Source organism: Physeter macrocephalus, chromosome 4 (assembly GCF_002837175.3).
Source record: "Physeter macrocephalus isolate SW-GA chromosome 4, ASM283717v5, whole genome shotgun sequence".
NCBI classification, from domain to species: Eukaryota; Metazoa; Chordata; class Mammalia; order Artiodactyla; family Physeteridae; genus Physeter; species Physeter macrocephalus.
Genome location: NC_041217.1, coordinates 38734491 through 38761324, shown reverse-complemented (window position 1 = coordinate 38761324; position 26834 = coordinate 38734491). Strand labels below are relative to the sequence as shown.

Genomic DNA, 26834 nt, shown 5'->3' with positions numbered 1-26834 from the left:
GCCGAGGGTACAAGGGCTCCTCTTTCCTGGATTTGAAGATCTGGTCAGGAGTCCCCCAGTTCTGTTACTCAGGCATCTTAAAGCATTTTGAGAACAATTATGAAGATGGTAGCCATGACCCCTCAGGGGCTTGCCAGGTACCAGGTACCAGGTAAAGCACTTCATAATTTTTTTCATTCAGTCCTCACTGGAATCCTGGGAAGAAGGCATTATTACCTCCACTGTTACAGATTAAAGTTCTGAGAGTTTAGATGACTTACCCAGAGTCAGCTAATAAGTGACAGAGGGAAAATTGGTACCTAGGTCTGATTGCTAAACCCAGGCTCACAACCACTGTGCACTTCTGTCTCCTAGTAAATATTCCCTTAGATCAGGTACTTGCCCATAGAAGTGAGTGACAAGAACTAAAGTGTTAGAATGTCATACCTTATATTTATATAGCACTTAATATTTCTCAATATTATCTCATTTGATTGTCTTGTCACCCTTTGGGATCAATATTACTATCTCCAATTTGTAGATAAGGAATCTAGGTAGGGGTCAAAAGGGTTCCTGCCCGAAGTTAAACTGCAAATTAGAGTCCTGGTCAGGAAGGTATCCAGATGCCTCTGACATGTGACCCATACTTCTCGCAGTGGCACAAATATGATGAGAGAAGCAGGGTATGAGGCTCATGTGTTTTGCATGGGGCAGGCACAAGGGATAAGGGTTTTGTCTTTGGCCTTATGGGTCAGCCTTGGCCTTGTTTCTCCTGCTGCTTCTCTTCACACCTTATAGTTAAGTCTTGCAGTCGATCTCACCTGCAAACTCCAGTATGGCCCAGTTCTGAGCCAGCCCTGACTGCCGCTGTGTATGTACACCCTTCCTCACCTCTCTCTCCTGTCATCAAAGTGAGGGACCTGGGGCCGGCCGACTCAGCATAAGCATCCCAGTTTCCAGGGCTTGAGGCAGACCCTGGCCGGTCTCCTCTGGAGGCCTGATATTTGCCTCTGGCTGTCAGCAAGCAGCAGCTGGGTTTTGCAAGCCTCTGGCCAGACCTCACATACTTGCCTGTCTACCTTGGTTTCTCCGTGAATGAACCTGCCTGCCACACTTCACAATGTCATGTGTGGTTCTGGTCTAAGATTCACCATTGCGTAACTAGCTGGGTGATCTGGGGCTTGTCGTGGAACTGGTTTGGAACTCTACTTTGTCTCCCCTCCACCCTCTGGCAAACTGAAGAATTGGGCTAGATCATTGGGTACTTAAATCTGGCCTCACATTGGAGCTGCTTGGGGAAAGTTTCTAAAATACAGATTTATGTCTCCCTTCAGCCAGGGCTTTTTGAGTCAGTAGATTTCAGCCCCTTAATGCCCTGGGTGTCATTGTCTTGCTGGGGAAGTGGAGCCCTGATCCCTGTTCAGGCCCTGCTTTGTTCTCTCTGCTTGTTGATGCCAATCTGAACACTGTCCTTCAATGGAGGTCGGGACCCTAGACAGGATCCTTTCTCCTCCTCAGGGGAACAGCTCCTGACTGTTGGGAGAGAGGCCTGTTCTCAGCATGAGGAAGAGAATCACTTCTTTTTTGTGCTCAATTTCTGCTATTTATCTCACATTCTATTAAAAAAATCAGCCTGGGAGGTCCGCCACACCTCTGCTACTGGTTTGTCCTTTTCTCTTTCTTTTGCCCCCAGGGTAGCTTTCGTTCCCCTTTCACCAAAACCCTGACCTCAGGGGAAGAGAGGGGCTACTGCTAGGTCAATCACAGTCCATAGAGCCTCCATCAAATGTGAGTGGGTATTTTAAAATCAGTCCAAGAAGCAAGCTATTTTGCTTCTTATTCTCATCATTTTTTTTTAAAAAAAAAAAGAAGTTTGTTAAGAGCCTGTCTTCACAGGATGCTGTGTGAGGTGCCATGAAAAAGCAGTCTGCCAGCCTCCGTGGTGCTTATCCAGGACATGGGTCTAGGTCACTATGAGCAAGTCCAGGCTGGTAGCATTCCAGGCCACACGGATAGTAAAGTTGCTCTTGTTTTATTTTGTTTGTTTGTTGTTTGTGTTTTTCCTGAGGTGAAATTAATTACTCTTTTTTTAAAAAGGCTTACATTATTCTGCTCTACAAATGTTCCTTAAGTATTACTTGGGATGAAGCTATGTGCTCAGCAGCATCAGGGGTACAAAAAGAATAAAGTAGTTCTTACCCTAGAGGTATTCACAGACATACGGACACATCATTTCTATGTAACTGGCTAATTGCAGCACCAGGGCTAAGCACAGGGGGCCCTAGGACAGTGTTTTTTCAAACCGTAGGTCATGATCCATGAAATAATTTTTATGGGTTTGATTTATTTTTTTTTTTAATGAATAAACTGTACTAGGATAGAATAGACTAGAACAGAATGGGAACGAAAATATCAGGGTGCATCATACTAGTAAGGTTAAGTTTTATTCGGTGAAACTATTGTGTTGGTGTGTGTGTGAGAGAGAGAGAGAGAGAGAGAGAGAGAGACGAATATAAGATGTATTTCTTACTGTAAGTTGGAGGTCAAAAATGTTTGAGAGCCACTGCACTAAGAACAGAGGAATGTCTTAGTCTCTATAAGCTCCATGAGGGCAGGAGCCAAGTCTCCTCTTTACCTTAATACATACATACATAAGTATAGGGCTTACTGAATAGCTGAGCACATAATCTGTTTATTGAAGGAAGAAAGGAATAGAAGGAGGAAGAAGATGATTTCCTAAGCCAAGATTTTTTTCCTTTTTATGCCTTTCAACACTGTTCTCATTGAGATCTAATTTGTATACAGTGACTGAACTTAAGTGTTAAATTGCAAATTGTGGAGTATCCTATACCCTTTTAACTTACATCTCTATCAAGATGTAGAATATTTCCATCACCTCAGAAAGTTCCTTTTCTCTTCCCAATGAATCCCGCACCCTGAGGCAACCACTGTTCTGATTTCTTTCACTGTGAATTAGTTTTGCCTGTTGTAGAACTTCACAAAGATGGGATTTTTATATAGTATATATGTTTTTATATCTGGTTTCATTTGCCCAGCATGATGTTTTTGAGCTGCATCCATGTTATTACATGTATCAGTTAGTTTCTTGCTCTTTCTTGCCAATCTGTTGCCATAAAAATGGCCAAAAGGACGCTTTGGCCATGAACCAACAGTTAGAGCAGGAGTGAGTGGGGAGCCCGGGTCCCTTGGCATTCTGATCTCGACAGTATCCAGAACTTGCTTTAAGATGTGGGATGAATCTTGTGCCAGTCCATTGCCATCTGTTACGGACACCATTCTGCCTCCTTCCTGGCGGTGTCGAAGCTCAGTGTGTGCTAAGGCATCGAGGATAAGTGAAAGAAGTGATTTTTGTCGATGTCAGTCCACTGACACAGGGACTAGCCCTTGACTTCTTTTTATTATATAGTATGAGATTTAATCTCAGATTGTAAGAATCTACATGAGGCATCTGACACACACCAGGAAAACCTTGACTTCAGACCAAAAAGATATTCTGAAGTGACTTGAGATAGTCTAAGAACCACAGGCTCCTTGGAATGTGCTTCTCTCCCCCAGGAGCAGATGGAGGAATGAAGAACTGGGCATTGTCCTCATGGGGTGTTGTGAGTGCTGTGTGCGTGGGCAGAAAATCTGTGACACCATGTGCACCCAAGTCAGACAGGAGGGAACCCAGCTTTCTCAATAGGATATTTTATTAAGGGCAATTATTTCTTGCTTCCGTAGAAGTTTGAAGTGGGTGTTTCCTTTCTAGGCCTTCTCTAGAGTCTCTGGGTGAGACTATCAGCTGGTAAAGGGTTAATGAGCTGTCGGTTCAAGTCATCACACATCTGGAAGGGCTATCATTAAGGTCTTATAAAAATTTGATTTCCCCTGAGAGAGTTTTCATCAAACATTTATATAACCCAGAAATGGCCAGGGGAGCCCGGCATGGCCACAGAACTCATCAGAAGCCATGGAAAGCATACTTTGTCCCCATTGTGAGCAAAATAATGTGCTGCCTCTACTCACTGGGATTCTACTGGGAATAGGGATGAAATATTCAAATCTTGTTTACCTAACCTTGCGAGAAGTTGCTTCTTTGTTGAAGCCTCAGTTTCTGGCTCTTGCCCTTTCAGATATGTGGATAGCCAAGGCTCTGGAAAACCTATTCCGAATCTCCCTGGTTGGCTGGAGGCATAGAGGAGCCGGAGGGCACTTTGTGAGTCAGACCCCCACGCGCTGACACAGAGAAGCTACAGAGCAGTTATATAATAGAGACGGTGGACTGGCCCAAGAAAGTTCCAAGTCTTCCGAAGGCCATCCAGACTGAGTAAAACAAAAGGCTTCAGTGGCCGCATCTGCCCACTTGACTTAGATCAGTATTCAGCCTAAGTAGATTATTTCCTGGGAGGCTAGAATCTGTATTCCTGGCATCAATCAATCAACTGATGTTTATTAAATGCCTTCTGTGAGCAAGGCCTAATGGTGAGGGATGCAAAGAAAGAACAAGACACTGGCCAAGCCCTCTTGCCTTCTGTTGGGGCGATGTGAAATGGCGAGTCACAGAATGAGGGAGTGTCATTCTGTGTCACATGAGGGCTGCAGAAGAATGTTGTTCTGAGTGGAGGCCAAGGTCAATATATGCCAGAGTTGCAGGGCTGGCTGGCTTCCTAGGGGCTGAGAATTTGATTTGGATCTTGAAGATTGGGTCAGTTCCCAGGTGAAAGGAGTGAGAAACATTTTAGGAGGAGAGAATGCTGGGAGCTGAAAGTGGATTTGGAGACATTGGTGATTGGTGTTTGTTTAAGTGTCTGTATGGTGCCAGATATGTTTAAATGTGTGTCAGCCACACAACAACCTCCGAGGCTTGCATTATCCCCATGTGGGGCTCAGAGAGGTTAAGTAGCTTGCTTACAATCATACAGCTGATTTGAGGCCTATGGTTTTCTAATACTTGACCCTGAACAAAGTATATCATTGGATTAGAACAGAAGAGTCTGAAGAAGAAAATAGAGGGAGATGATGTTAGATTGTCAGACTGAGGACAGCTTACACTTTGTTCTGGCTATTGACCTTGCTTAACTTCACTGAGCCTCAGCTTTCTAGTCTGGAAAATTAAAATAATACCAACCTCACTGGAGTTACTATGCAGATTAAAATGTAGACTGTACATAAAGCTCTTAGCACACTGGCATATAGTAAGCACACTTAGTAAATGGAGGCATTTTAAAAATTTTATTTATTTTTAAATATCTCTTTGCTTTTAAATTATTTTTAATTTTATTTATTTTTTGGCTGTGTTGGGTCTTCGTTGCTGTGCACGGGCTTTCTCTAGCTGTGGCGAGAGGGGGCTATTCTTCATTGCGGTGTGCGGGCTTCTCATTGCAGTGGCTTCTCTTGCTGCACAGCATGGGCTCTAGGCGCACGGGCTTCAGTAGTTGCAGCACGTGGGCTCAGTAGTTGTGGCGCATGGGCTTAGTTGCTCTGCGGCATGTGGGATCTTCCCGGCCCAGGGATCGAACCCGTGTCCCCTGCATTGGCAGGCAGATTCTTAACCACTGCGCCACCAGGGAAGTCCCTGGAGGCATTTTTAAATTTCCCAACTGAGGAAGGTGGACCGTACTTTGGAAAAAAAAATGAGAGCTATTATAGGTTCTTCAGCAGGGAGTAGGAGTAACAAAAGCCATATTTGAGGACAGTGAAGCAAACAGGTAGTTGTGGCGCATGGGCTTAGTTGCTCTGCGGCATGTGGGATCTTCCCGGCCCAGGGATCGAACCCGTGTCCCCTGCATTGGCAGGCAGATTCTTAACCACTGCGCCACCAGGGAAGTCCCTGGAGGCATTTTTAAATTTCCCAACTGAGGAAGGTGGACCGTACTTTGGAAAAAAAAATGAGAGCTATTATAGGTTCTTCAGCAGGGAGTAGGAGTAACAAAAGCCATATTTGAGGACAGTGAAGCAAACAGCACTGTAAGATGATAAGAGTATGAATCAGGGTAGAGGGAGTGAGAATGGAGAGGAAAGGGGAGTTACCAAAAATATGTAAAGGTTACGAAGACTGCCTCCCCCTAATTCTCTTCTGCACTGAAAATCTCCCCCCACCCCCACGTACCTGCTCAGCCCTGTGGGCAGCGTTACTTCTGTTCATCAGACTTACAGGCATGGAGTTCATCATCAGGGTCTACACAGAGCTAGTCAGGAAGGTTTACCGGTTCAAGGGAAGCTTGGCTAGACCAGCAGCATCTCCCAGAGGAGGAAGTGCCGCTGCACGTGCAGCCTCCCAATCAGCCGCTTTTGTCTAGCTTCCCTCCCAACTGAATTTAATGTCTTTCCATCCTCTGCCTCTAGTTAAGCTGTAAATGCTGTTCTTCCGCACAGCCAGGCACCTGCCAGGGCCCACTAGCACTGAATCCAGAGCCCAGCCCGACAGGCACTCTGTCACAGAGCTTCTTGTTAGTAGTTGGGAGGAGGAGGCACATCACATGCTTTTTCTTCCCCAATAGTGGCTGGTCCCAATGTGATCATGATGAAGAGGGGGAAAGGCTGGGGGAAGAGTTAAGTTAATGCCTGCTTATGGAATGAAATGGCAATCAGGCAGATGGTCTTACTCTATCCATAGATTCTTCTCTGATATTTCTTCTCAAAGCTGTTTAAGCAATAGAGGGGATAAAAGATGGCCAAAGGAATTTGGATCTCTGGGTCCTTTGGGAGGGATGGGGAATATTGTCATAGATTTACAGAATGCCATTGCTGAAGAGGGCCTCGGGGATTATATTTAGTCCAAGTATTTTCAGACTTTTTCTCTAGCAGAAGACTTCTTTCTCAAACCAGGCCTTACATAGAATCCCAATATATTAAATAGAAAAAAAGAGCAGAGCTGGTTTGGTTGAAGCAGGGGTAGGAGGCTCCAAGTCCTGCTAGTTGGACTGCCCTGTTACCCCCTTCTCAAGGGCAGCCTGAGCACAGAACCATAGAGCTCTGGGCTACAGCTTGAAAACCACTGACCTGGCCAAATCTGTTCATTTTACAATTGAGGAAACAGGTTCAGGGATGGGGAGTGGCTTTTCCAAGGTTGCTTCGACTTCCAGTGTTTTTTTTATACTATTGCCTCTTTCATAGCACTTTGTTTTTCCATGTTACTTCAATCAGAATCCTTTAGATGATGTGAATTTTCCCAGTAAAGCTTATGTTTAGAAATTTTTGATCTCATAAATGCTGTCAAGCAGGAGCTTTAGTACAGAAATCCTAATCTACAAGTAAGGCCTGTCCTAGAATGTTGGGAGTTTGCCAGAGGCAGGGGTTGATGACCAGTAGGGTCAGTGCACCCCCCCGCCCCCCCTCCACACGTTCATTTCTTCTCTCACCTGGAGTTCTCTTGCACCACCTCTGATTTCTGAACCTGAATGCTGAAATGGCCTGGCTTGATTGGTATATGGTGACTAAATCACAGTAACCCTGAGGGAGTGGCAGGCTATATTTTTATTGTTGAATTTTGCTACAGTGGTATCCCCAGAGGAATCTGAAAATAGAAGAATATTCTCCTTAACTCCCAGCTCTTTTATGTTTACTGAAGAGCATGATTACATAATTTCATTTTGTCCCAATGAGTCCTCTTCATTCCACCCACCTCACAGTCCTCTAAGGAGTCCTCCATATCGAACTAGGAGTCAAGAACTGAGAAATATCACCCAGATCGTGGAGGGTCAGCCCTCTTCCGGCTGCACAGCTAGTCTTGTTGACAGGGTCAGATCTGCCCTGGGGGCCACCCTCCCCCTCTGCCAAGCCCTGTGGCTGTCCATGGTTTGCTCACGTGCCTTCTCCGTTCCACAGCAGTGCTGTGACTTAGGCTACCACGCCAGCCTGAACCGCGCGCTACGCACCTTCCTTTCCGCTGAGTTGAATCTGGAGCAGTCAAAGCACGAGGGTCTGGACGCCATCGAGAATGCTGTAGAAAACCTCGATGCCACCAGTGACAAACAGCGCCTCATGGAGATGTATAACAATGTCTTCTGTCCACCTATGAAGTTTGAGTTCCAGCCGCACATGGGGGACATGGTGAGACCCTCTTCCCACCCGCACATCCCCAAGGGGCTTGAGCTCACTTGTGTCTAGATTTACTGCACTCAAGCCATGTTATTCTGAGGAAGGCGAGGCCTGGGGCTGGCTTCATGTCCGGTGGGTGAAGCCCATTCCAGCCATTCAGCAAACAGCTCCTGGGTGCCTGCTGTCCACTAGGTTTGACCGTAGACGTTGGGGATTAGAGCCCTCAGGGAGCTTACAGTCAGCTGAGTTGAGAGTTAGAAATATGCACAGGGAGGGGCACCCAGAGGGACCAGCAGGATCAGAGGAGGTGAAAAATAGCCAGCGTGTTCTAAAAGCTACTAACAGTTCAGTATGGCAAAAGGGAAGGAGAGAGGTGGAGGCCTCCAAGTGGTGAGGCTGAAAGAAGTGAGAGCTGAGATGGGGCCAGATACTAAAGGCATCTGATGGGGACGGAGGGCTAAGCAGGGTGATGACATGATCTTTTGTCACTCAGCAGAGTTCTGAAGGATCTAACTTTCTTGGGTTTAGAAGATTGTGATAAAAGGTATACTTTTGCCTGGGTATTGAACAAAAAAAGAATGGGTACCTACAGAAAGGACAGGAGCCAAGATGTCAACCCTAAGAATGGCTATCCAGGCAGCAGTGCATGAACATGGGGGCCCTGTTTATGACTTTTCACCTCCGATGACTAGAACAAGAAGGGCCTAAATAAACCAAAGTGAGAGGAGTGAGAAGCTCTTTGGTTTTCATTACTGTGAATCTTGTGGTTTCTCTTCTGGCGGTTGTATATACAAATCAAAGTGAATCTTATTGCTGGGGTAGGAGCCACCATTTGACCTGTGGGTTAAATCAGGAGGAGGATGTATAGGCTTACGTAATAGAAAAGCTCAAGATGTATCTTCAGGCATGGTTGGGTTTAGGAGTGGGAATTTTATCAAGACTTAGTTTTTCTCTTTCTGCTTCACATCCTGTGTGTTGGCTGTATTCTCAAATAGGCTTTTATCCCGTGGGGGCAAGGTGACTATATTTCCAGCCTTATCTCCTTGTAGATTGAAATCCAGCAGAAAGAGTATCTGCTTCCCTCCTAGAAGCCCCCACAAAAGTCTCATTGTGTCTCCTTGGTCCTGATTGGGTGACGTGCTTATCCCGGAGCCAGTCACTGTGGCTGGTATCTGCAGTCGGCTGATTGGCTTATGCAGAGGTCACACACTTCATCCCCAAGTTGGGGAGAGCCCCATCCAAAGCACATGGCCTGAGTTGTGAGTGGAATGTTCCCCGCAAAGGACAGTCAGGCCAAAGTTACCAGAAGAAGGAGGAATGAATGCTGGGTGACGGAAAAACGACAATGCCCTTTCAACAAAGGAGTGGTGCTTCCGTTAAGATTAGCATCCAGATGCTTTTTAGAAAACCCTCCTCCAGAATGACAACTGTTATACTGTAACCAGCAGATTTGCTGTCATCAATAGGCCACCATGGAGAGTGGGACGTTTCTATCCTAAAGACAAAAATATGGAGATGATTTCTTTCCTCCTCTCCTTCTTGGGGAAGACCAGACCATTTACAGTTTGTTTCCATTGCTATGGCTTAGGAAATGTCAGCATCTGAACAGATGGGGAAGTGAGATGGCAGCATGTGCAATTAGAATACGGGGGTGTATTGGTGTGTCACCAAGCCCCAGGAAGCCCCATTCCTCACCTGCCCTGGCTTCTGGTCAAACTTGCCTTCCAAGTCCCTTCTCCAGCTGCCACAGAGATTCCTTCCCAAGAAGCAGTGGAACTTGGGGACCAGCTGAGTGGAGTGATACATTTTCTGGTGTTGACTGAGATGCCTTCTAAGCCAAACAGCTTGTCTCCATAAAGGGGGATTCCAAATGCTGGGTGCTCAGGCCCCCTCCTAGCCCTGTCAGAGCCTCATTTCCATACTCCAGAGCACAGCTGGAATGCATTACCTTGCACCCCGATAGAGGACCACTGCCAAAGCATGCATCAGCAGCCCTGCTGCTTCTTTTATTTTATTTTATTTTATTTTATTTTTTTTGCGGTACGCGGGCCTCTCACTGTTGTGGCCTCTCCTGTTGCGGAGCACAGGCTCCGGACGCGCAGGCTCAGCGCCCATGGCTCATGGGCCCAGCTGCTCCGCGGCATGTGGGATCTTCCAGGACCGGGGCACGAACCCGTGTCCCCTGCATCGGCAGGCGGACTCTCAACCACTGCCTCACCAGGGAAGCCCCCCTGCTGCTTCTTAAAGAAACTAGCATGGAGGTGGTTTTCCCTCCATGATTCCTCCCGACTACATCGAAGTTACTTTAAAAATCAATAGTTCAGCCTTCTGCCTAGGGCCTCCCTTTGTGTGATATAGCTGATCAGTGGCTGGGCCAGGCAGGGGCCAGGGCCAGTCCTAGATCTTGCAAAGGTTTTGCATTCCAGCCTAGCCTTCATGTGAGTGGAAAAGCAGACATCTATCCCCAGTCATTGAGGGCTGTCTGTAGACTATGGAGGCAACAAGAGGGAGCTGCCTGGAAGTCCTTGAACTAGGGCCAAAGTTCGGATGGCATTTTGACCGGAAGCCCTGAAATTGGCCAAGGCCCGACACTGATTGGTGTTCTGGGGCACTCAGCACATGAATTGATGCCAAGCACTCCCAGATGTACTAGGAGGAGGTGCTTGGCTCTACCCTTGGTGCCCCCAGAGACTTGTGGGGCTCTGAATGCCTGACCAGTGACATCAGGCAGCCAGAGAGTTTCACTATTGGCACTAACCCATCCTGGCCACTGAGCTTTTCTCCATTGTGTCTGCTTATCCAAGAGCCAGAATGAAGTCAGCTCTCTTCAGATCTGAGATCTGGCTCAGGCCAGCCTGTCAGCTGGGGGAGGAGGTCAAGTCAGTTGAGAGCTTAAAAGCCAATGGAGGAAAAGGTCAAGTCCCAGCCCCCTCCATTTGAAGAGAGGTTTTGTCTTTTCAAACAAGAGAATGGTCTTGGGCATGTGAATGTGCCCACTCGTTGCTGGGGAAGGAGGAGGCCAGTTCTATCCAGATGTCTCTTTGCAGACAAGAGGCTAAAGGACACGTGGTGGCAAGGTGACAGGAGCTGCCTCCACGTGGTCCTGCCTCCCAATCTGCCAGCCTTCTTTTCCTCATCTGTCATCCTGGGGACTGTGGGTGACCTCACGCCCATGCCATCGCCATGGGCGCATCAGGTGACAGTGGCTCAGCCATCCCCTCACACAGGGGGAAGCTTGTTGACAGCGATCCTTGGGGGAAGGGCAGACTTCTCTCCCACACAGATCTGGTGAAGATCTGGAGTAAAACGATGGATTTTTGAAAATGCCAAGTTCCACAAGATTCTGTGCCCTCTGGGGCCCTCTAGCAAAGCCCGTGGACTTGTTCCTGGCTTCACGCTTTCTCTCATTGAGTCAGAGCTCTCATGCACGGCCCAGATTTATAAACACATGCTGGCTGCCAACAGCAGCATGTTAGCCTCCTGACCCACTTCTCTCCTGCTTTCACTCTGGTGTACAGCGGGGAATGAAGGAGGGGCCAGTGAGGTGGCCACTTGGACCTCTGGCAGGAAGTCCTCACTGTGCCAAAGCTTTGTGTATCTGGAGCTGGGCTGCCTAAGGTACTCTCCTCTGCCCTAACTCCAGCTTCCTTGGAGCCGCAGGCCCTGTATAGACCTGCCCCTGCCAAGCACCAGGCTGGAGGTGGGCTCCAAAGAGAGAGACAGATCTTTCCAAACAGGTTCCATTGCTCATTCCTTTCTTGTGCTATTTGGTCCTGGAAGAGATCTACACACTTTGGCTTTGGATTTTGTTTTAACATAGAATTTGCGAGCTTTAAAGCTTGAATATAAGTAGTTTTATTAACAGTAATGGGACTCTGACAAAAGAACTGTGTCCCCTTCCTGACCTAGTATTGCTTTCTTTTGGCAGGCTTCCCAGCTCTGTGCCCAGCAGCCCGTCCAGAGTGAGCTGGTACAGAGATGCCAACAACTGCAATCTCGCTTATCCACCCTGAAGATTGAGAACGAAGAGGTGAGCCTCAGAACCACCCCCTGAGTTTCCCTGTCAAACCTCTTGCTGCTGCCCGTCTAGGAGCAGGTGGAAGGAGCATGCAGAGAATGTCCGGGCTGCTGCAAACATTTCCTAGCCAAATGTAGGCTTGGATTTTCCCCTTCTGCTACATCCTGCCCTTGAACTCCAGGAAGTTGCTCTTGCATTGCCAAAGGTTGAGCTCTATTTTGAGCTTTTGCAAAACGCTTTTTTTTCCCCCTTTGCACATTTAATCAAAATGGCACTTGGCAGCTGTGTGAACAATATTGTGTCTCTGAAACCACCCCCTCATGCCTGGCTTTTTCCAGCATTTTCAAACAAACAGAGGCCTTTGACTTTGACACTTCAAACATCTCCATCCTCTTAGAAAAGGGTGACTTTCTTCTGGGCCCAACGTATTTGCTTTCAACAACCAGTTAAAAAGGCAGTATGATTAATTATCAGCTCCTTTCTTTTGAGCTCACGTGACTTCTCACCTGGCATCTCAGTAAGTCTGACTTTCCCCAGTAAGATCAGGAAAGCCTGGGGATGGGTCACTTAGTTTGCACATGGGCAAACAGGTTCATTCATCTGTTGAAGGTCGGGAAACAGAACCTGGGGCATTGCGGGACCAGGCCCATCATACATTTTTAACCAGCTCTTTGTATGATGGGGTTGGTTTGGATTTGTTTCACCCTCTCTCCCTTAGCGCGTCCAGCATAGCCAAGAGCTAATCTTAAATTTAAAAAGTGAACATTAAATAGCTGGGTCAAGCATGTAGCGTGAAGGGAGTAGTGGTTTTAGGTCCTCACTGGAGAGAGTAGGGTCCGTGTGATATTTATCACTCACTTAACACCATCCAATGGGAAGCAGACCTGCACCCTCTGACAGTCCCCTCCCTCCTTCCTCAGCCCACTTCTCTCCCACTTCTCCAAGCTTCTCCATCACCTCTTGTTTTGCAGCCTGCCCCTCATGCATTATGTTGGCCCTTATCATGGCAGGTAAAGAAGACAATGGAGGCCACTCTGCAGACCATCCAGGACATTGTGACCGTCGAGGATTTTGATGTGTCCGATTGCTTCCAGTACAGCAACTCTATGGAATCCGTCAAGTCCACAGTCTCAGAAACCTTCATGAGCAAACCCAGCATTGCCAAGAGGAGAGCCAACCAGCAAGAGACAGAACAGTTCTATTTCACGGTGAGGGGGTTCAGTGGCCTTTAAAGATCATCTTTAGGCACTGCAGCACACACAGGCCATTTGGATCCCAGTGTCCTTGTCAAGTGTCTGCAGGATATCCTATCAAGTGTCTTGCAGGATTATCAAGTCTTTGAATATCTTGACTTGGATCTGGGCATGTTCAGAGACCACCCCTACACTTAAAGACACAAATATACACAAGTTGTATATCTAACAGGGACCCCCAAGAGAAAGGATGGCCCCAAGTACACTACCAAGAATATTTTCTTTTTGAAGACTTTTTTAACCAGCTAGTAAGCTTTTGTTTGAAAGTTTCCTTCTCATCCCTAGGGGTCATGAAAGGGGGACTGCATTGGTTCTTGAGAACTACGTCGAAATATTTTGGCTAACACATATCTTGGTTGTTGTTGTTTTTTTTGCGGTACGCGGGCCTCTCACTGTTGTGGCCTCTCCCGTTGTGGAGCACAGGCTCCGGATGCAGGCTCAGCAGCCATGGCTCACAGGCCTAGCCGCTCCGCGGCATGTGGGATCTTCCCGGACCGGGGCACGAACCCGTGTCCCCTGCATCAGCAGGCGGACTCTCAACCACTGCGCCACCAGGGAAGCCCCCACATATCTTGTTTTTAAAGTCTGTAATCTCTTCTAGTTGATATGATATGATGACACTACTTTATAATTTAAAGTGGGAAATTATTTTTCATAATTATGGCTGAAATTCAAAGGGACAGGTAATGTGCAGCATTGTTGGTTTGCAGAGAATTCTAAAACATTATATTTTGTTATTCATGCATCTCCCAGTCCTCTTTTAGACAGATGAACCCAATTTTTTTTAAGTAGTGTTAACAGTCCTTTGGAAGGTTACTGGCTGGTCTTTGGTGCTACTTTTTAATAATTAAGTTATTTTGAGCTTGCCAAGTAGGATTTATTGTCTGAACTAAAATTTATTTCCTAATCTTCTGACGACTAAGAAAGAAGAAATTAAGTTTGCAGATGTGAGAAGAAATATAGCCAGTGAATATGCATACTGATCCTGAATGAGAGGAATTAACTTGTTTTTCAGTCAAGAAACACAGTCTGCATGTAGTAAATTGAATTTTTCCTCCAACTGGAAACATTTGTTTAATTCTTCTTTGAACACTGCCCTTTCTCCATTAAGAACACTAGTGATTTGCTATCTCCTTCAAAGAAGAAATCTGTTTTTTTCACGTAATTAAGCTCAGAATTCTTCAAATTTTTTTTTTTAAGTCCTGGAGAAGACTGTTGATAGGGAGTGATTTAACAGTATTATTCTTTTAAAATAACTTTTTTTTCTTGTAATACAAAACAAAACATGCTTATTATATAGAAGCTGGAAGTAAAAAGAAACTAAAAATCAGCCATAATCCCAATAACCTAGAAATAATAGTGTTAGAATATATTCTCTTCCAGGCTTTTTTCTATGCGTGCACACAGATGTGAGCATACGTTTATAATTTTATTATAAAAAATGAGATACTGCTGTACATATTGTTTTATAATCTGCTACTTTCATTTAACAAATGATTAATATTTTCCTAAGTCATTTAATTATAACATTCTTTAATACATTTATGAGTAAAATACTAAAATCTGTACAGAGAAAGAATGGAATGACATTTTGGCTCATTCATTTTTGTAAAATACATAGCACATTGCCTGTTTTGTAGCGAGTGCTCAAAATTGCTGAAAATGTATTATCTCCATCATCACTATTAATTTATTCATTGAATATTATTAAGTTGTTCATTGATCATTTATTAAGGATATACTATGTACCAGACACTGTGCTATATAAGCTGGGAATGCTAAGAATATAAAATGAAGAGGAGAATGATGGAATTAGGCCTATGAAGGGAAAACTTTCTTTTTTACTGCATGTAAACAATTACAATACAATTACAATAGCTTGATCTGGGTAATTAAAAGAAATAAATGTAAAAAATGTTAAGTGCATACATGCACATGTGCATAAATGGCAATCAGGAGAAATGGAGTTGGGGAAACATTACATACAAAACAACTTCTGTGCTGATCAGGCAATGAGTGAATCAAGAGGAGAAAGGCATTCCCTGAGGCAAGAGCAGCATGTGCAAAAGCATGAAGGCATGAAAAACCTGGGACAGACATGAAGAAAACTTCCTGTCTATAGTGAGGGCTGTGTACCTCCCCAAGCTTCTTTATCTCAGGAGGTTGTTAAATACTCGAGAGTCTTTTGGGATTGCCTGGCTGGTCTTTCTGGACTGCTTAGATATAACGCTACTTAAATGACCCAATCTTGTTACATTGCAGAACAAGATTAAATAAGAATTTTGGACATAAAAATCTGTATTTAAGACTGTCAGAAATTACTTTTTGGCTTTAAGTGAAGCTATAACATTTGTATTCAAAATTGACCTTTAGTAAGAGCAGGAATGACCATATTCAAACTGGTGACCTCCCAAATCCCACCCATCCTTTCACCTCTGTCTGAATACACTGATGTCCTGTAACTCATTTCCTGTCTTTTGTGGCCATAATGCTACTTATCACAATTGTGTGCAAATTTCCTTGGCTAACAGGAAGGTTTTTTTGCCTGGGCTTGTCTAGTAACAGATTTACAAGAGAGTTCATCATTTTTGTGGTTGGTGATTGGAACGTGTCAGATAGTTCATGATAAAAAGACTTTTGGGAGGTGGCAAAATGGACATTCAAGAAAAGGGGGCATGCATGTTCCCCAGGACAGCTGCCTGTGCTTGCCAAACCCTACAAAGCCAACACAACTGCAGACGTGCTTGTCTTAGTCTTTTGTCTCCACAAACGTTGCCCATGTGTTTCCCTTCGCCCTTCAAAGACATCAGAGTAGCGCATCCTAGAAGTTGCCTTCTTTTGGAAGATTGGGAAGAGGTCCCTTGTCATGGCTTTCACTCCTAGTAGTGTGCCTAGTGACCCAGAGGGCTGCTAGGAAAGCTTTCTGACCACTCTCGGCTGTCATCAGATTCATCTGCGCAGATGACATCTATTGGAAATTTGAAGCATGACCTACAAAGGTCAGTCATTTGCAAGAGTCCCAGGAAAATAATCATGGAATTTTAAAGCCTGAAGTGTTTTTTAAAAATCATCTAACCAAACCTTCTCATCTGAAAGATTTTTTTTAAAAAACTAAAAAAACAAACAAAAAATCCAAAAAGTATGGGTAGCTTGTTTAAAGTCCTCAGCAAGAGCTGAAACCAGAACTCTGATCTTCTGGTCTCCTGGTCTCAGGACACAGGCCTTTTCTATGCCCTGCTGAGGAAGCTGAGGTGAGGGGAAGGCTCAGGAACAGCTCAGCTTTCCACCCTTCTTTGCTCTAAATGAGAAGACATTTTCTGACCTCCTTGGCTTTGTATCGCTTGTCTTCTATAACAAACAATCCAGCACTGTCTACCTTTTTTCCCATTGCCTTTTTTATTGTGTTAAAAAAAGATGCAAAGATTTCAAAAGAGAATACAGAAGAATGTCAATCCTCTACCCATCCCCAACTCCTACTCCCCCCCGCCTCTGACAGTGATTGAAACCATGTTCTTCTGTGTCCTTCCAGAGGTATTCTGTGTGGAGACAACCACTGATGTACCCTTTAATATAATATTATTACATTAGAAATGTAAGGAAACAAAATAAATAGAAATACAAATAGAAGTATACCATCCATACTGTTCTTCACTTTGCTTTTTTCACTTAATTTATTTTGGGTATTATCTTCACGTTAGTCCAAAAGATCTGCCTCCTTTTGTAATGGCTGCACAGAACATCATTGTATGGATGGATGTTCCATCATTTATTTAACCAATTCCCTGCTCATAGGCAGTAATGCTCACTTTTTTAGCCAAGTACTGTCAAACCCTTATAGGTATTTCCTTGTATGGGCGTTGGAGTATGGGGTTTTTGAATGGGGGATGAAATGGGGAAAGGAAGGCTTATAGCTGATAAAATAAACAAAGCTAAACTGTGTGAATTTGGGAGGACAGATTCAGGCAAGGTAAGAGGTTGGAGAGGAGCCGGTTCTTTGGCCATTGAATGGACAGTGCTCTAAGACTGCTAGACTTGGTGTGGTCCAAGACCTTTTTTTATCTTGATATTCTCCAAGAATAAACAGATACTTGATAAATGTGTGCTAAGCAGGTACAAATGCATGAATGTCCCTGCCCTGTCAATTAAAGTGGGGAGATATGTTCCTGTTGAAATGTTTGCTCTATTATGTATTCTGTCTGACAGCTGTTTCCTGCTTTAAAAATTGACAGGGAGGAGGGGAAATGTCAGCGTGCTTGGATGGTGGGGAAGCAGCCACAGTAATGACATCTGTGTATCTCTGTGCACGAGGCTGGCTAGGCATAGCTCACTCCTCCCACCCACCCCACCTTCTGGCAGCAGTGGATACTTATGGCCTTGGGTTCACAGATTAAATTCAAGGCCTAGACAAGGTCTGTGAGTTTTATACCACCATGGAAAGAATGTATTTAAAGAGAAAAGGTATTTTAAAATTAAATTCGAAAACCATTCTTGTGCCTCTAACTTTTTTTTTTAAGGCCAGAAACCTGCTTTGATTGAGCTTTCTTAAGTATTAGCACAAAGCAAAGAAGTTTAGAGAAGGACTGTTTTTTGGTTGAGCTGGTGATTCTGTATAAGGAACACTTCTGAGCACCTGCTAGTTGCCAGTCCTTGTGTTAATCATCACAGTCATGCTTGTTATCTTATTTCATCTTTAACTCCCTTGTGAAAAAAATATATTATCCCCATTTTTCAGATGGGGAAACTAAGATTCTGGTTGTTAAATGACTTGCCCAAGGTTGGAAGAGTTAGTAAGTGGTAGGACTAGAATATACCAACTCAGCCTTCTCCATTTTACTGCAACTAAAATGTCTGTCAGGGAGGGCAGGCTCAGAAAGAAAAATTATTATACTAATCCTTTTCAATAAATAAAACTCATCACTGACAGTTAATACCCAATTAGGAATTATTCAGAAAGAAATCAGTGAGATCATAAAAACTGAATTGAAGGTTTACAATGGCAAAAACCAAAACCACCCAATAGACTCCTGCCTCCCTTCCTACTTTTGGAAAAAATTCTCATTTTTGATAATATTGCGTGTAAAATGGGGTAGGGGCATATGGGGGAGTGGCAGTCAGACTGTGTTTTAGGAATTTGATCTCAGTTTGGTGATCTGGAGTAGACCGTGATCCATTCCTTTTTCCTCCACTGAGGAAAACTCCAGGTAATCACTTTACCTTTAGGTGTTTCGGGAGAGGAGCACGGTACAGGGAGTGGAATGAAAGAAAATTAATTACCTAATATTGGGACATGGTTTAAATAAGGAAAGTGACCCTTATTGCCCAAGGAAGAATTTTGAGATTACACATGAACAGTTCTTTTCCTAGCCCCCTGGCCTCCAGAAATCATTGACAAGCTACCTATTCCTCCCTTGTCGTCCACTGTCTCAGCTCCCTTTGCTGTGTGTCTGGACAGCAGCAGCTGAAGCCTTCCTTCTAACTAAGCTCCTCCCAGGAAAGCCCAGGTTACTTCTCCCAGTTTACCTCTCATAGAGATGAGCGTGGATTTATGGGCGGGACAGGGAAGTGATAAATGACATGCCTGCGAATAGGATGCTTTTACCTTCCCATACCCGGCTTACCTAGGTGGAAAACTTCCAACCACTGTTTCCACTATTAGGCATGCAGGTCATACCTTGACACAGTTTTGGATCCTTCAGGATTTAGTGGAACCCGAAAAGTTAATTCATCATACCTCTTTATCAGATTGTTATTTATTTTAATGGTTCACTGAGTGACAGCCAGAGTTAACTAGTGAACTGTGAACAGGAATGAAAAAGATGATTTCCGGAATCACAAGTATACACGAGTGAGAGGAAGGCATTTGCATCCATCTCCTTTCAGAATTTTGGCTGTTTTCTGAGCACTCTGGCCTTGTTTTTAAGGGTTACAGTGTCTGGGTGAATTTTCCCTCATTAGGACACCTTTAGAGTCTCCTTGGGATAACCTTCCAAAGAGGGGGCTCTTGCGGTTCAGATGTTAGCAGTGGGTGTTTCCTGAAGGTGTTTCGCCTCTGGGCCCTGAAGTACTGTTCCAAGCCTCCCAATTAGGCATTGGTTGGGGATTAGGATGTCACCCAGGGAAGAGTGACAGCAGGTGAGCTGGCAGCTGGAGCAGATGGGATGGGGAAGGTGACAACGGAGCCTATTTTCATGCAGATGTTCTCATGCAAAAGCACAAAGGAGCAGCGGGGAACAGGTCGTGAGGAAAGCAGCAGAAATGATTTGTCATAGGGCTTGTTTTTTGTTTGTCTTCTATTTAATTCATAGTGTAGGGGCATACTTGGGGGCGTGGTGTGTAACTGCTGAGGAAGGTTCTATCCAGAGGATGGTGAGACTGTTCATTTTACTCATTTTCACACATTTATTGAGTGTCTACTATCTTCTGGGCACAGTACTAAGCATCAGGGATGCAAAGAATAGTGAATGCCACAGTCTCTGACCATAGAGAGGATACCATTTGGAGGGAAAGACGTAGGAGCAGCAAAGCCTCCATGACAGGGCTGGGTGAAAAGTGCTGTCAGAGATTTGCAAAGCTCCACACAGGGGCATCTGGGTGAACAAGGGAGGGCCAGGATGAGCATCCCAGAGAAAGCAGCATTTTTCTTTGTTTTTACAAGAGAGAGAAGGAGGGAGAGAGAGAAATACACACTCTTAGTTAAAGCTTCACACTGTACAGAAAGGTACAGAATAAAAGTAACTCACATTTTTTTCACCCTTTCTTTCTGTCTTCACCCTAAGTAGTAATGGCCATAAAATCAAAGGCTTGACGTATAATTATACTGTTTGCTCAGTACATTAAAAGACAGGACTTTATAATTTTAGGTGTTATATCCACTTACCCCCCCCCCCCCCCCCACTGCCTCACGTATCACCAGTGATTCACAGATCACGCTCAGGGAAACACTGCCATTTTACATCGTGAGTTTAGACGTGGGCAGATGACCCCTGACCCAGTAGATGAACCATTGCAGCAGGAGACAACCAAGGCAAACTGAGATCCCTGTGAACAGCCACGGGGTAGGTAGGAAAGACACCATGTTAACAGTCCAAAGCCCTGGGATCCATGTTTGACACCACCACCTTACTGGCTTGTGGCAATCAGCAATGCCCCCTTCCCCTTCTCATCCGTAATCAGGAAATAATATGATGTCTCCCCTATGTGCTGTACAGGGTTATTGTGAGAGTCAAATACATGCTAAAGTACTCTAAAAATTCTTAAATCGCTACACATATGTAAAGTATCAATACTGTGAAGTTTTGTTCTGCTTCTCTCCTGCTCTGTACCATAATGGATCAAGCACGTTATCATAACAATTAAAAGCACACAGTGTAGTGTCAAACTGCATATGTGGATACTGGCTCTTCCACTCACTAATCGTTTGACCTAGAGCCACTTATTGAATCTCTCCAAATCTCAGTGCCTTCATCCATAAAATGGGGATAATGATAATCATAGTTCATAGAGTTGTCTTGGAGATTTGATGAATTGTCCAGGGAAACATAGTCTCTCGCTGGGCAGACAAGGGTTGAGAGACGTCAAATCACAAAGTACAGCACAGCAATCATATTTTGACTGTTAGAGCAGATGGCATTGCATTTTCATAAACCTTATCTTGTGTTTGGAACCGCCAGTATGTATGTATACAAGTGGAGGGTGGCAGCCCCTGTCTCTGTGTGCTCAGAAATCCCAAGCTTTCCACAAAGACTCTGCACAACAGAGGAGGAAGCGATTGAAATGATGAAAATACGGCTCAGACAGAGATGCGCTGAATGCTGTGCTTGGTTCTTGCAGCCGAGGCAGGGGCTGAGCCTTGACGTTGCTCCTGGTGTGAAGGAGTGCACCCTGGGAGGGGCCGGGCAGGGCTGGATGTCAGTGGAGGTGATGAGCCGCAGGTGTGTATCCTCACACCAAGAAGGCGGGGCTCAGTGAGTCCCTTCACCCCCTGCTCTTCTTCCGAGGAGCTGAAAGAGACGGATGAGGGGCTCTAGGAGATAGCTTCTTATGGTGGCCAACGTGGAGCTCCCAGGAAGACATAGAGCAGGATACTAATCCACCAGGAAAATCAGCAGCTGCTCAGATGCTCAGGGCCTTAAAAAAATAAAAAATGGACCCAGTGGAAATTGGGTCAGAAACCAAAAACCCTCTTAGAAAGGGAATTGTACAGCTGAGCGTCTGTGATTTTTTTTTTTTTTTTTTTTTTTCCCCTTCAGGACTGATTGTTCTTTGTCCTCCTCCCTTACAGAAAATGAAGGAGTACCTAGAGGGCAGGAACCTCATCACCAAGCTACAAGCCAAGCATGACCTTCTCCAGAAAACCCTGGGAGAAAGTGAGTGTGGGCTCTGCTGGAGATTTGGCAGTGAGGGAAGGCCGAGCCCTGGGCCCAAGTGCTGAGCACACGCCTCCATCCTCAGCCAAATAGACCCAGTCTGGTTATATGAATGCATTGCTTTTCCTTGCTCGTTTGATGTGGAAGCACACGCCCCAAATGACCGCTTGAGTAATGGGGAAGGGCCAATGCTTAATGAAGCACTAATGTGCATCATCTATTTGTTTAAATGGAGCGTGCCTGCTCTCCACCCAGCCCGCCTCCTGCACCTCCTCTGCCACTACTGGGGCCAAGGAGCTGGTGGGTTCTTTACTGTCCAGACACTTTGGGAAAACTCTCAGCTCCTCTGTAGCAGGACCGAGGCTGAAGCAAGAAGGTGGGGAGCTGTGAGGTGAGCTACACAGCTGCTTTGAGGAGAAAAGAGGAGAGGATTCTCAAGGGCAGGGGTGATGGGCAGACTGCAGCTGTCTGTAGCTTCAGGGTGGGGCAGAGGTTTTCTTCTGCTTTGAAGGGTCCTGATGCTAAGAGGCAGCCCTCTCCCTGCTTTGGCCAGGCTGAAGCTGTGGTGCTGAATCGACTATCTGGTCTCATAGGATGATTTTAACCAGACCCTGGAAAGTAGCAAGGCAGAGGACTGGACTGGCACTCTGGACTTTCTCTCCTCAGCTGTCAAACAGAAGGCAGAGGTTGAAAGAGAAGCTTCCCTGGGGTTTTTGGCACCTTGCCCAGGTCGCCTGCCCAGCTCTCAGCATCCTCTGATTAATGGGATTCCCAAGTTGGGGACACCTCTGAAGGCCCTGCCCCTCCTCTGCCCCACTGATCTCCTCACTTAAAGATGGGGAGGGCAAGGCTACTGGTGTGCTAACACCAGTGAAAGGCAAAACCTACACCCACAGAGGTCTAACGTTCTCAAATGAATTCTTCAGACCAACTGCAGAATCTAGGGAAGTATACAGCACTCACTGGCTCCATGGCCCCAGAAATCAGAGCCTCCTACCCGCCCTTCTTACCCTGTTCTCCTGCCCTGAACGATTCCCCCAGATGATTGATTATTTTATCTCTAATGTCTTTGATCTTGTGATTTTTAAGGCATTTTCTTTTATGTGAAGAAATCCTGTTAAGTAACTTCTGTTGTCTTTCCTCCCCAACACCCAGGGGACTCAGGCTGAACAGGTCTAGGCATTGAGATCCAAACTTTGCTTATAGAAAATCTTTACTCTTGAGTTATCAGATTGCTCCATGGGGAATTGGAGGAAGAAAAGCCCAGAACTATTTGAAGCAAGTTATAACTGTGATTTCTTTTTGCCAGGATAATCTAAGCATGACCCATAAGTGAGATGGGAAACAGGGTGGGAGAGAGAGAGAGAGAGGCGGGGGTGGGGGTTTGCAACACACATACATGCACCAAGTGTGCTACTATGAAGGGGTGAAGGTTGGTGACCGTTCATCAGTGCTGCAAATTGCCTTCATCTAAAGATGACAAGTTCTAGCAATAATGAAAAATATAGATCTTCCTGTGTACAAGTCATCATGTCCCTGCCTTCTGTATGTATTTGTCACTAACGCAAGAGCCCCTTGTTTCTTGCCACAGAGGGATAATTGATGTGTATGAATATTCCAGAATGGAAATGGGACAGATGTTAGAAATAATGGCTCTGAATAATATTTTTGCAGACGAAAGCTGAGCCTGAGAGGCTGTTGGGGTGGGGGAGGTGTTGCTCAAGATGTGCTGAACTGTAATCAACAATTAGCAACCTTTAAATGCAAGAAAAAGCCCTGCCCTCCCCCACCACACACCTCGGCCCTTGGAGTCGCCTTTCCAGGAAACTGGGGAGCCAATCTCTCCTTCCCCGGCTCAGCGCCTGCTTACCCTTTCCCTGGTTTATCTAATACGGTCTAATACAGACCGAGCTGGGTTAACTGTGGACCCAAAAAAAGCAACACAGATTACATAATGGCCCAAGTGCACATGCATGTGTATTTTTAAAAAACATAAGAATACTTCAGATGAGCGTTAAGATTTTCAATTCCATTTTTTAAGACTGTGTATGATCCATTCAGCTTAGTATTAGGGCCCACTGTTGGGTTGAGAACCACAGTCTAAAAGCAGTAGCAGCATTTTAAATATCATTTTTCCCTTGTCATTTCAGCCCAGCGTAATGGGAGTGAGAATTTAGTATGAATCTAAAACGAGAATTTCGACGTATGCTCCCTCCTCTCCCCAAATAACTATTCCTTCTTTCTCCCCCTTCCACCCTCAACTGTGTGTGTGTGTGTGTGTGTGTGTGTGTGTGTGTGTGTGTGTGTTCACAGCCTGAAGGGCAAGCAAGTTCATCCCTCCCTCCCCACCACACACACACCCAGCACACATAGAAGAGAAGCTGAATTTCATCTCTGGGAAAGCTTCTAATAATTTGTCCTCTAAGATATGCTCTGCCTTGCTATTTTCCCCCCGCATCCACCCGTTGTCCCACTGGGAAGCAGAGTTGGCAATCCTAAGGTTTCAGGATACTAGCAGCCCTGGGCTGGGAACAAGCATCAGAAACGAGGCCCAGAAAGAGGCCCTGGGTGCTTTCTTCTTTTTGGCCTGGAAGGCTAGTCACACGTGATGCTAGTGGCTCCCTGGGAAGCCGGGCAGACACAGTCATTCCTGGGAGCAAGTTTCCCCCTTTCACCCCGTCTGCTTCAACATGTGCTTTTTGCCTTTGTCTTTCCAACAGGTCAGCGGACAGATTGCAGTCTGGCCAGGTAGGTGTGGCCTGAGACAGCTCTGGGAAGGGATGAAGAGAGGCCGGAGGGGTAGAGCCATCCCAGCCTGGGAAAGAGCCAAGGAGTTGAGTTGTAGAGGTGTTGGATGACTTTGCAAAGGAGTGGCCTAGGGCAGGGGTGGCTTCCATCCCTTTACCTTGCTGACCCCATCTGGCCTCAAATGGAAATGGGATTTGCTGAGCAGAATTAAGTGAAGAGAGTTACCATTTGCCGAAATAGTTCCAGAGACCCCCCAAAACCACTGCATTGCACGGAAAAGAATTGTTCGACACTGGAGGATCCTGGTAACCTAACCTTAGCTTTTAGACTTCAACATGTGGGTTTTGAGAAGTCTCTGACCTAGGGAACGAGGATCAGAAGATAGCATTTGACCTGAAATTATTTTTATACATGGAAAAGATGACAGCCTCTAATTAGCGAGTGTCGCTGGATAATGAAATATTACATTGCATTGCTTGCCAACAGCATTGGTAGACATCCTCGCCTGATGTACAAGTATGCAGCCCTCCCAGTCTTTCCCCACCTTCCCCGCCCTCCCCCACTCCAGCCAAATATTTTCCCTCTCAGTCATGGAGCTGCTATGAGAAAACTCGTGAGTTGGCGGAGAGCAAGGCATTCATTCAGCCAACGGTTCTCAGATGCCTAAAAATGTGCTGATTTAACTGGGGAAAGAGCTTTAATGGGCCAGACTCCTTAGAGACCCTGCGTTAGCCCATTATATAAACCACTTATATCTGGAGACACACACAATAGTCATGAGGCCATTTACAATTATAGGCTCATTACTTAAAAATAGCTTCATTTGGCTTTCATCGTTTTGTCATTGCGGATCACAGTAAAGATCCTATTAATATACTAGTCTTGTTGACTGGAGGGAACCAGGATAATGGAATTCTGTAGAATATATCTTCTTGGTGCTGAAGTCTTAGTGTAAGTTCACCTGAAGTGCCATAACTGCGGAAGTCTCTATGGGAGTGAAAAGAGCTGAGCTGAATTCCCTTATGCTGTGTTATTCACTCTGTGACCTAGGGCTGCTCTTTTCCCCTCTCTGAACTCCAGTTTCCTCATCTATAAGACAAGATAGAGAGGGACTTCCCTGGCAGTCCAGTGGTTAAGACTCCATGCTTCCACTGCAGGGGGCATGGGTTCAGTCCCTGTGAGGGGAACTAAGATCCCACAAGCTGTGCAACGTGGCCAAAAAAAAGACAAGACAGAGCATTCACCTAGATCCAAGGAGCTCTAGGATTCCAAAGAGGTCCTTAAGAACAGCCTAGTGGAAGTGGCAGATGGTGCCCAGCAGCCAGGCTCTGGTCCCTACCTCCTACCCTCACTCAAAGAGGCATCACTGCTCTCCTTGCTTGGGGTATTGTTGTCTGAGTCAGATTCCCTTGGAGAAAAGGCTTCCAAGGCTAAACACAGCTTGAAAATCATTGACCTATGGAATCGCCAAGGTTCCTTCCAGTCTGGACACTCTACTGTCTAAATTCTGGGAAAATCGCTCCTTATCTTTTTCCTAAGGATTTATTTCCAAGAGAAAGAATACCATAGCTTCCTTTGGTGTTTACTAGTGTCTCCTTGCAAATGGAGAAATCTTCCTGTTGTCTGACCTATATATATTTTATTGCAAATTGAACCAATTCCCTCCTATTCTACTTTTGAATATGGCGGCAGACATTAAAACCAGAGACCTCTAAGCTTTTGTGAAAAGCGCTTTATTGGGCTTCATTTGGAAGGTAATTTATCAAGTCTCTTAGCCACTTCTGGGACTGAGCTGATTAATGTGACTTGTTTCATTAACCACCTCACAAATTGTTTTTAATCTCATTTTCTCTTTTCCCTCCCTGTTGCTGGATTCAACCACAGGCGTAGCTCAACTGTGAGGAAACAGGTAAGGGCCCAGCAAGAGGCAGGCTTGTCTGGCGTGAAATGGTCAGATCCCAGATATTTATGGAACTCCAGGGTGGATGGGACAGACACTTTTCTGACTTCATGCTTACATTTGGAATGTACCATTTAGTCATAGTATGTTTAATATTACGGCAACTTCATCGATTTAGCGAGGGGGGCAGGGACTCTTTCCTTTCCTCTCTAGTCGTTTATGCTCTTACATACTAGAGGTCTGGTTTGACTGTGGCAGACTGTGCCAGAACTACCTTTGGTGCTACTTCTGTAGGAGACCGTGAAAGAGGCTTCACACTTCGTAATGGGTGCCAATATGACAGTAACTCACAGTATCTAATCACCTAGACCAAGTTTGCAGGTTTTTGTTTGTTTGTTTCTGGTGGCATGGTCACCTTAGATGTATTTCTTTTTTTATTTTTATTTTTTTTGTGGTACGCGGGCCTCTCTCTGCTGTGGCCTCTCCCGTTGCGGAGCACAGGCTCCGGACGCGCAGGCTCAGCGGCC

At 45.3% G+C, this 26834-nt stretch overlaps 1 protein-coding gene across 1 annotated transcript in view; it reads left to right on the top strand.

Annotated features, from left to right (window-relative positions):
• The window catches only part of SRGAP2 (SLIT-ROBO Rho GTPase activating protein 2), a 211606-nt gene that overhangs the window by 168663 nt on the left and 16109 nt on the right, over positions 1 to 26834 (top strand). The window contains exons 8-13 of the mRNA XM_028488127.2: positions 7810 to 8034; positions 11951 to 12052; positions 13051 to 13248; positions 21575 to 21659; positions 24380 to 24407; positions 26292 to 26316. Of these exons, the coding sequence (XP_028343928.1) occupies positions 7810 to 8034; positions 11951 to 12052; positions 13051 to 13248; positions 21575 to 21659; positions 24380 to 24407; positions 26292 to 26316 (663 nt within the window). The remainder of the gene's footprint in view (positions 1 to 7809; positions 8035 to 11950; positions 12053 to 13050; positions 13249 to 21574; positions 21660 to 24379; positions 24408 to 26291; positions 26317 to 26834) is intronic.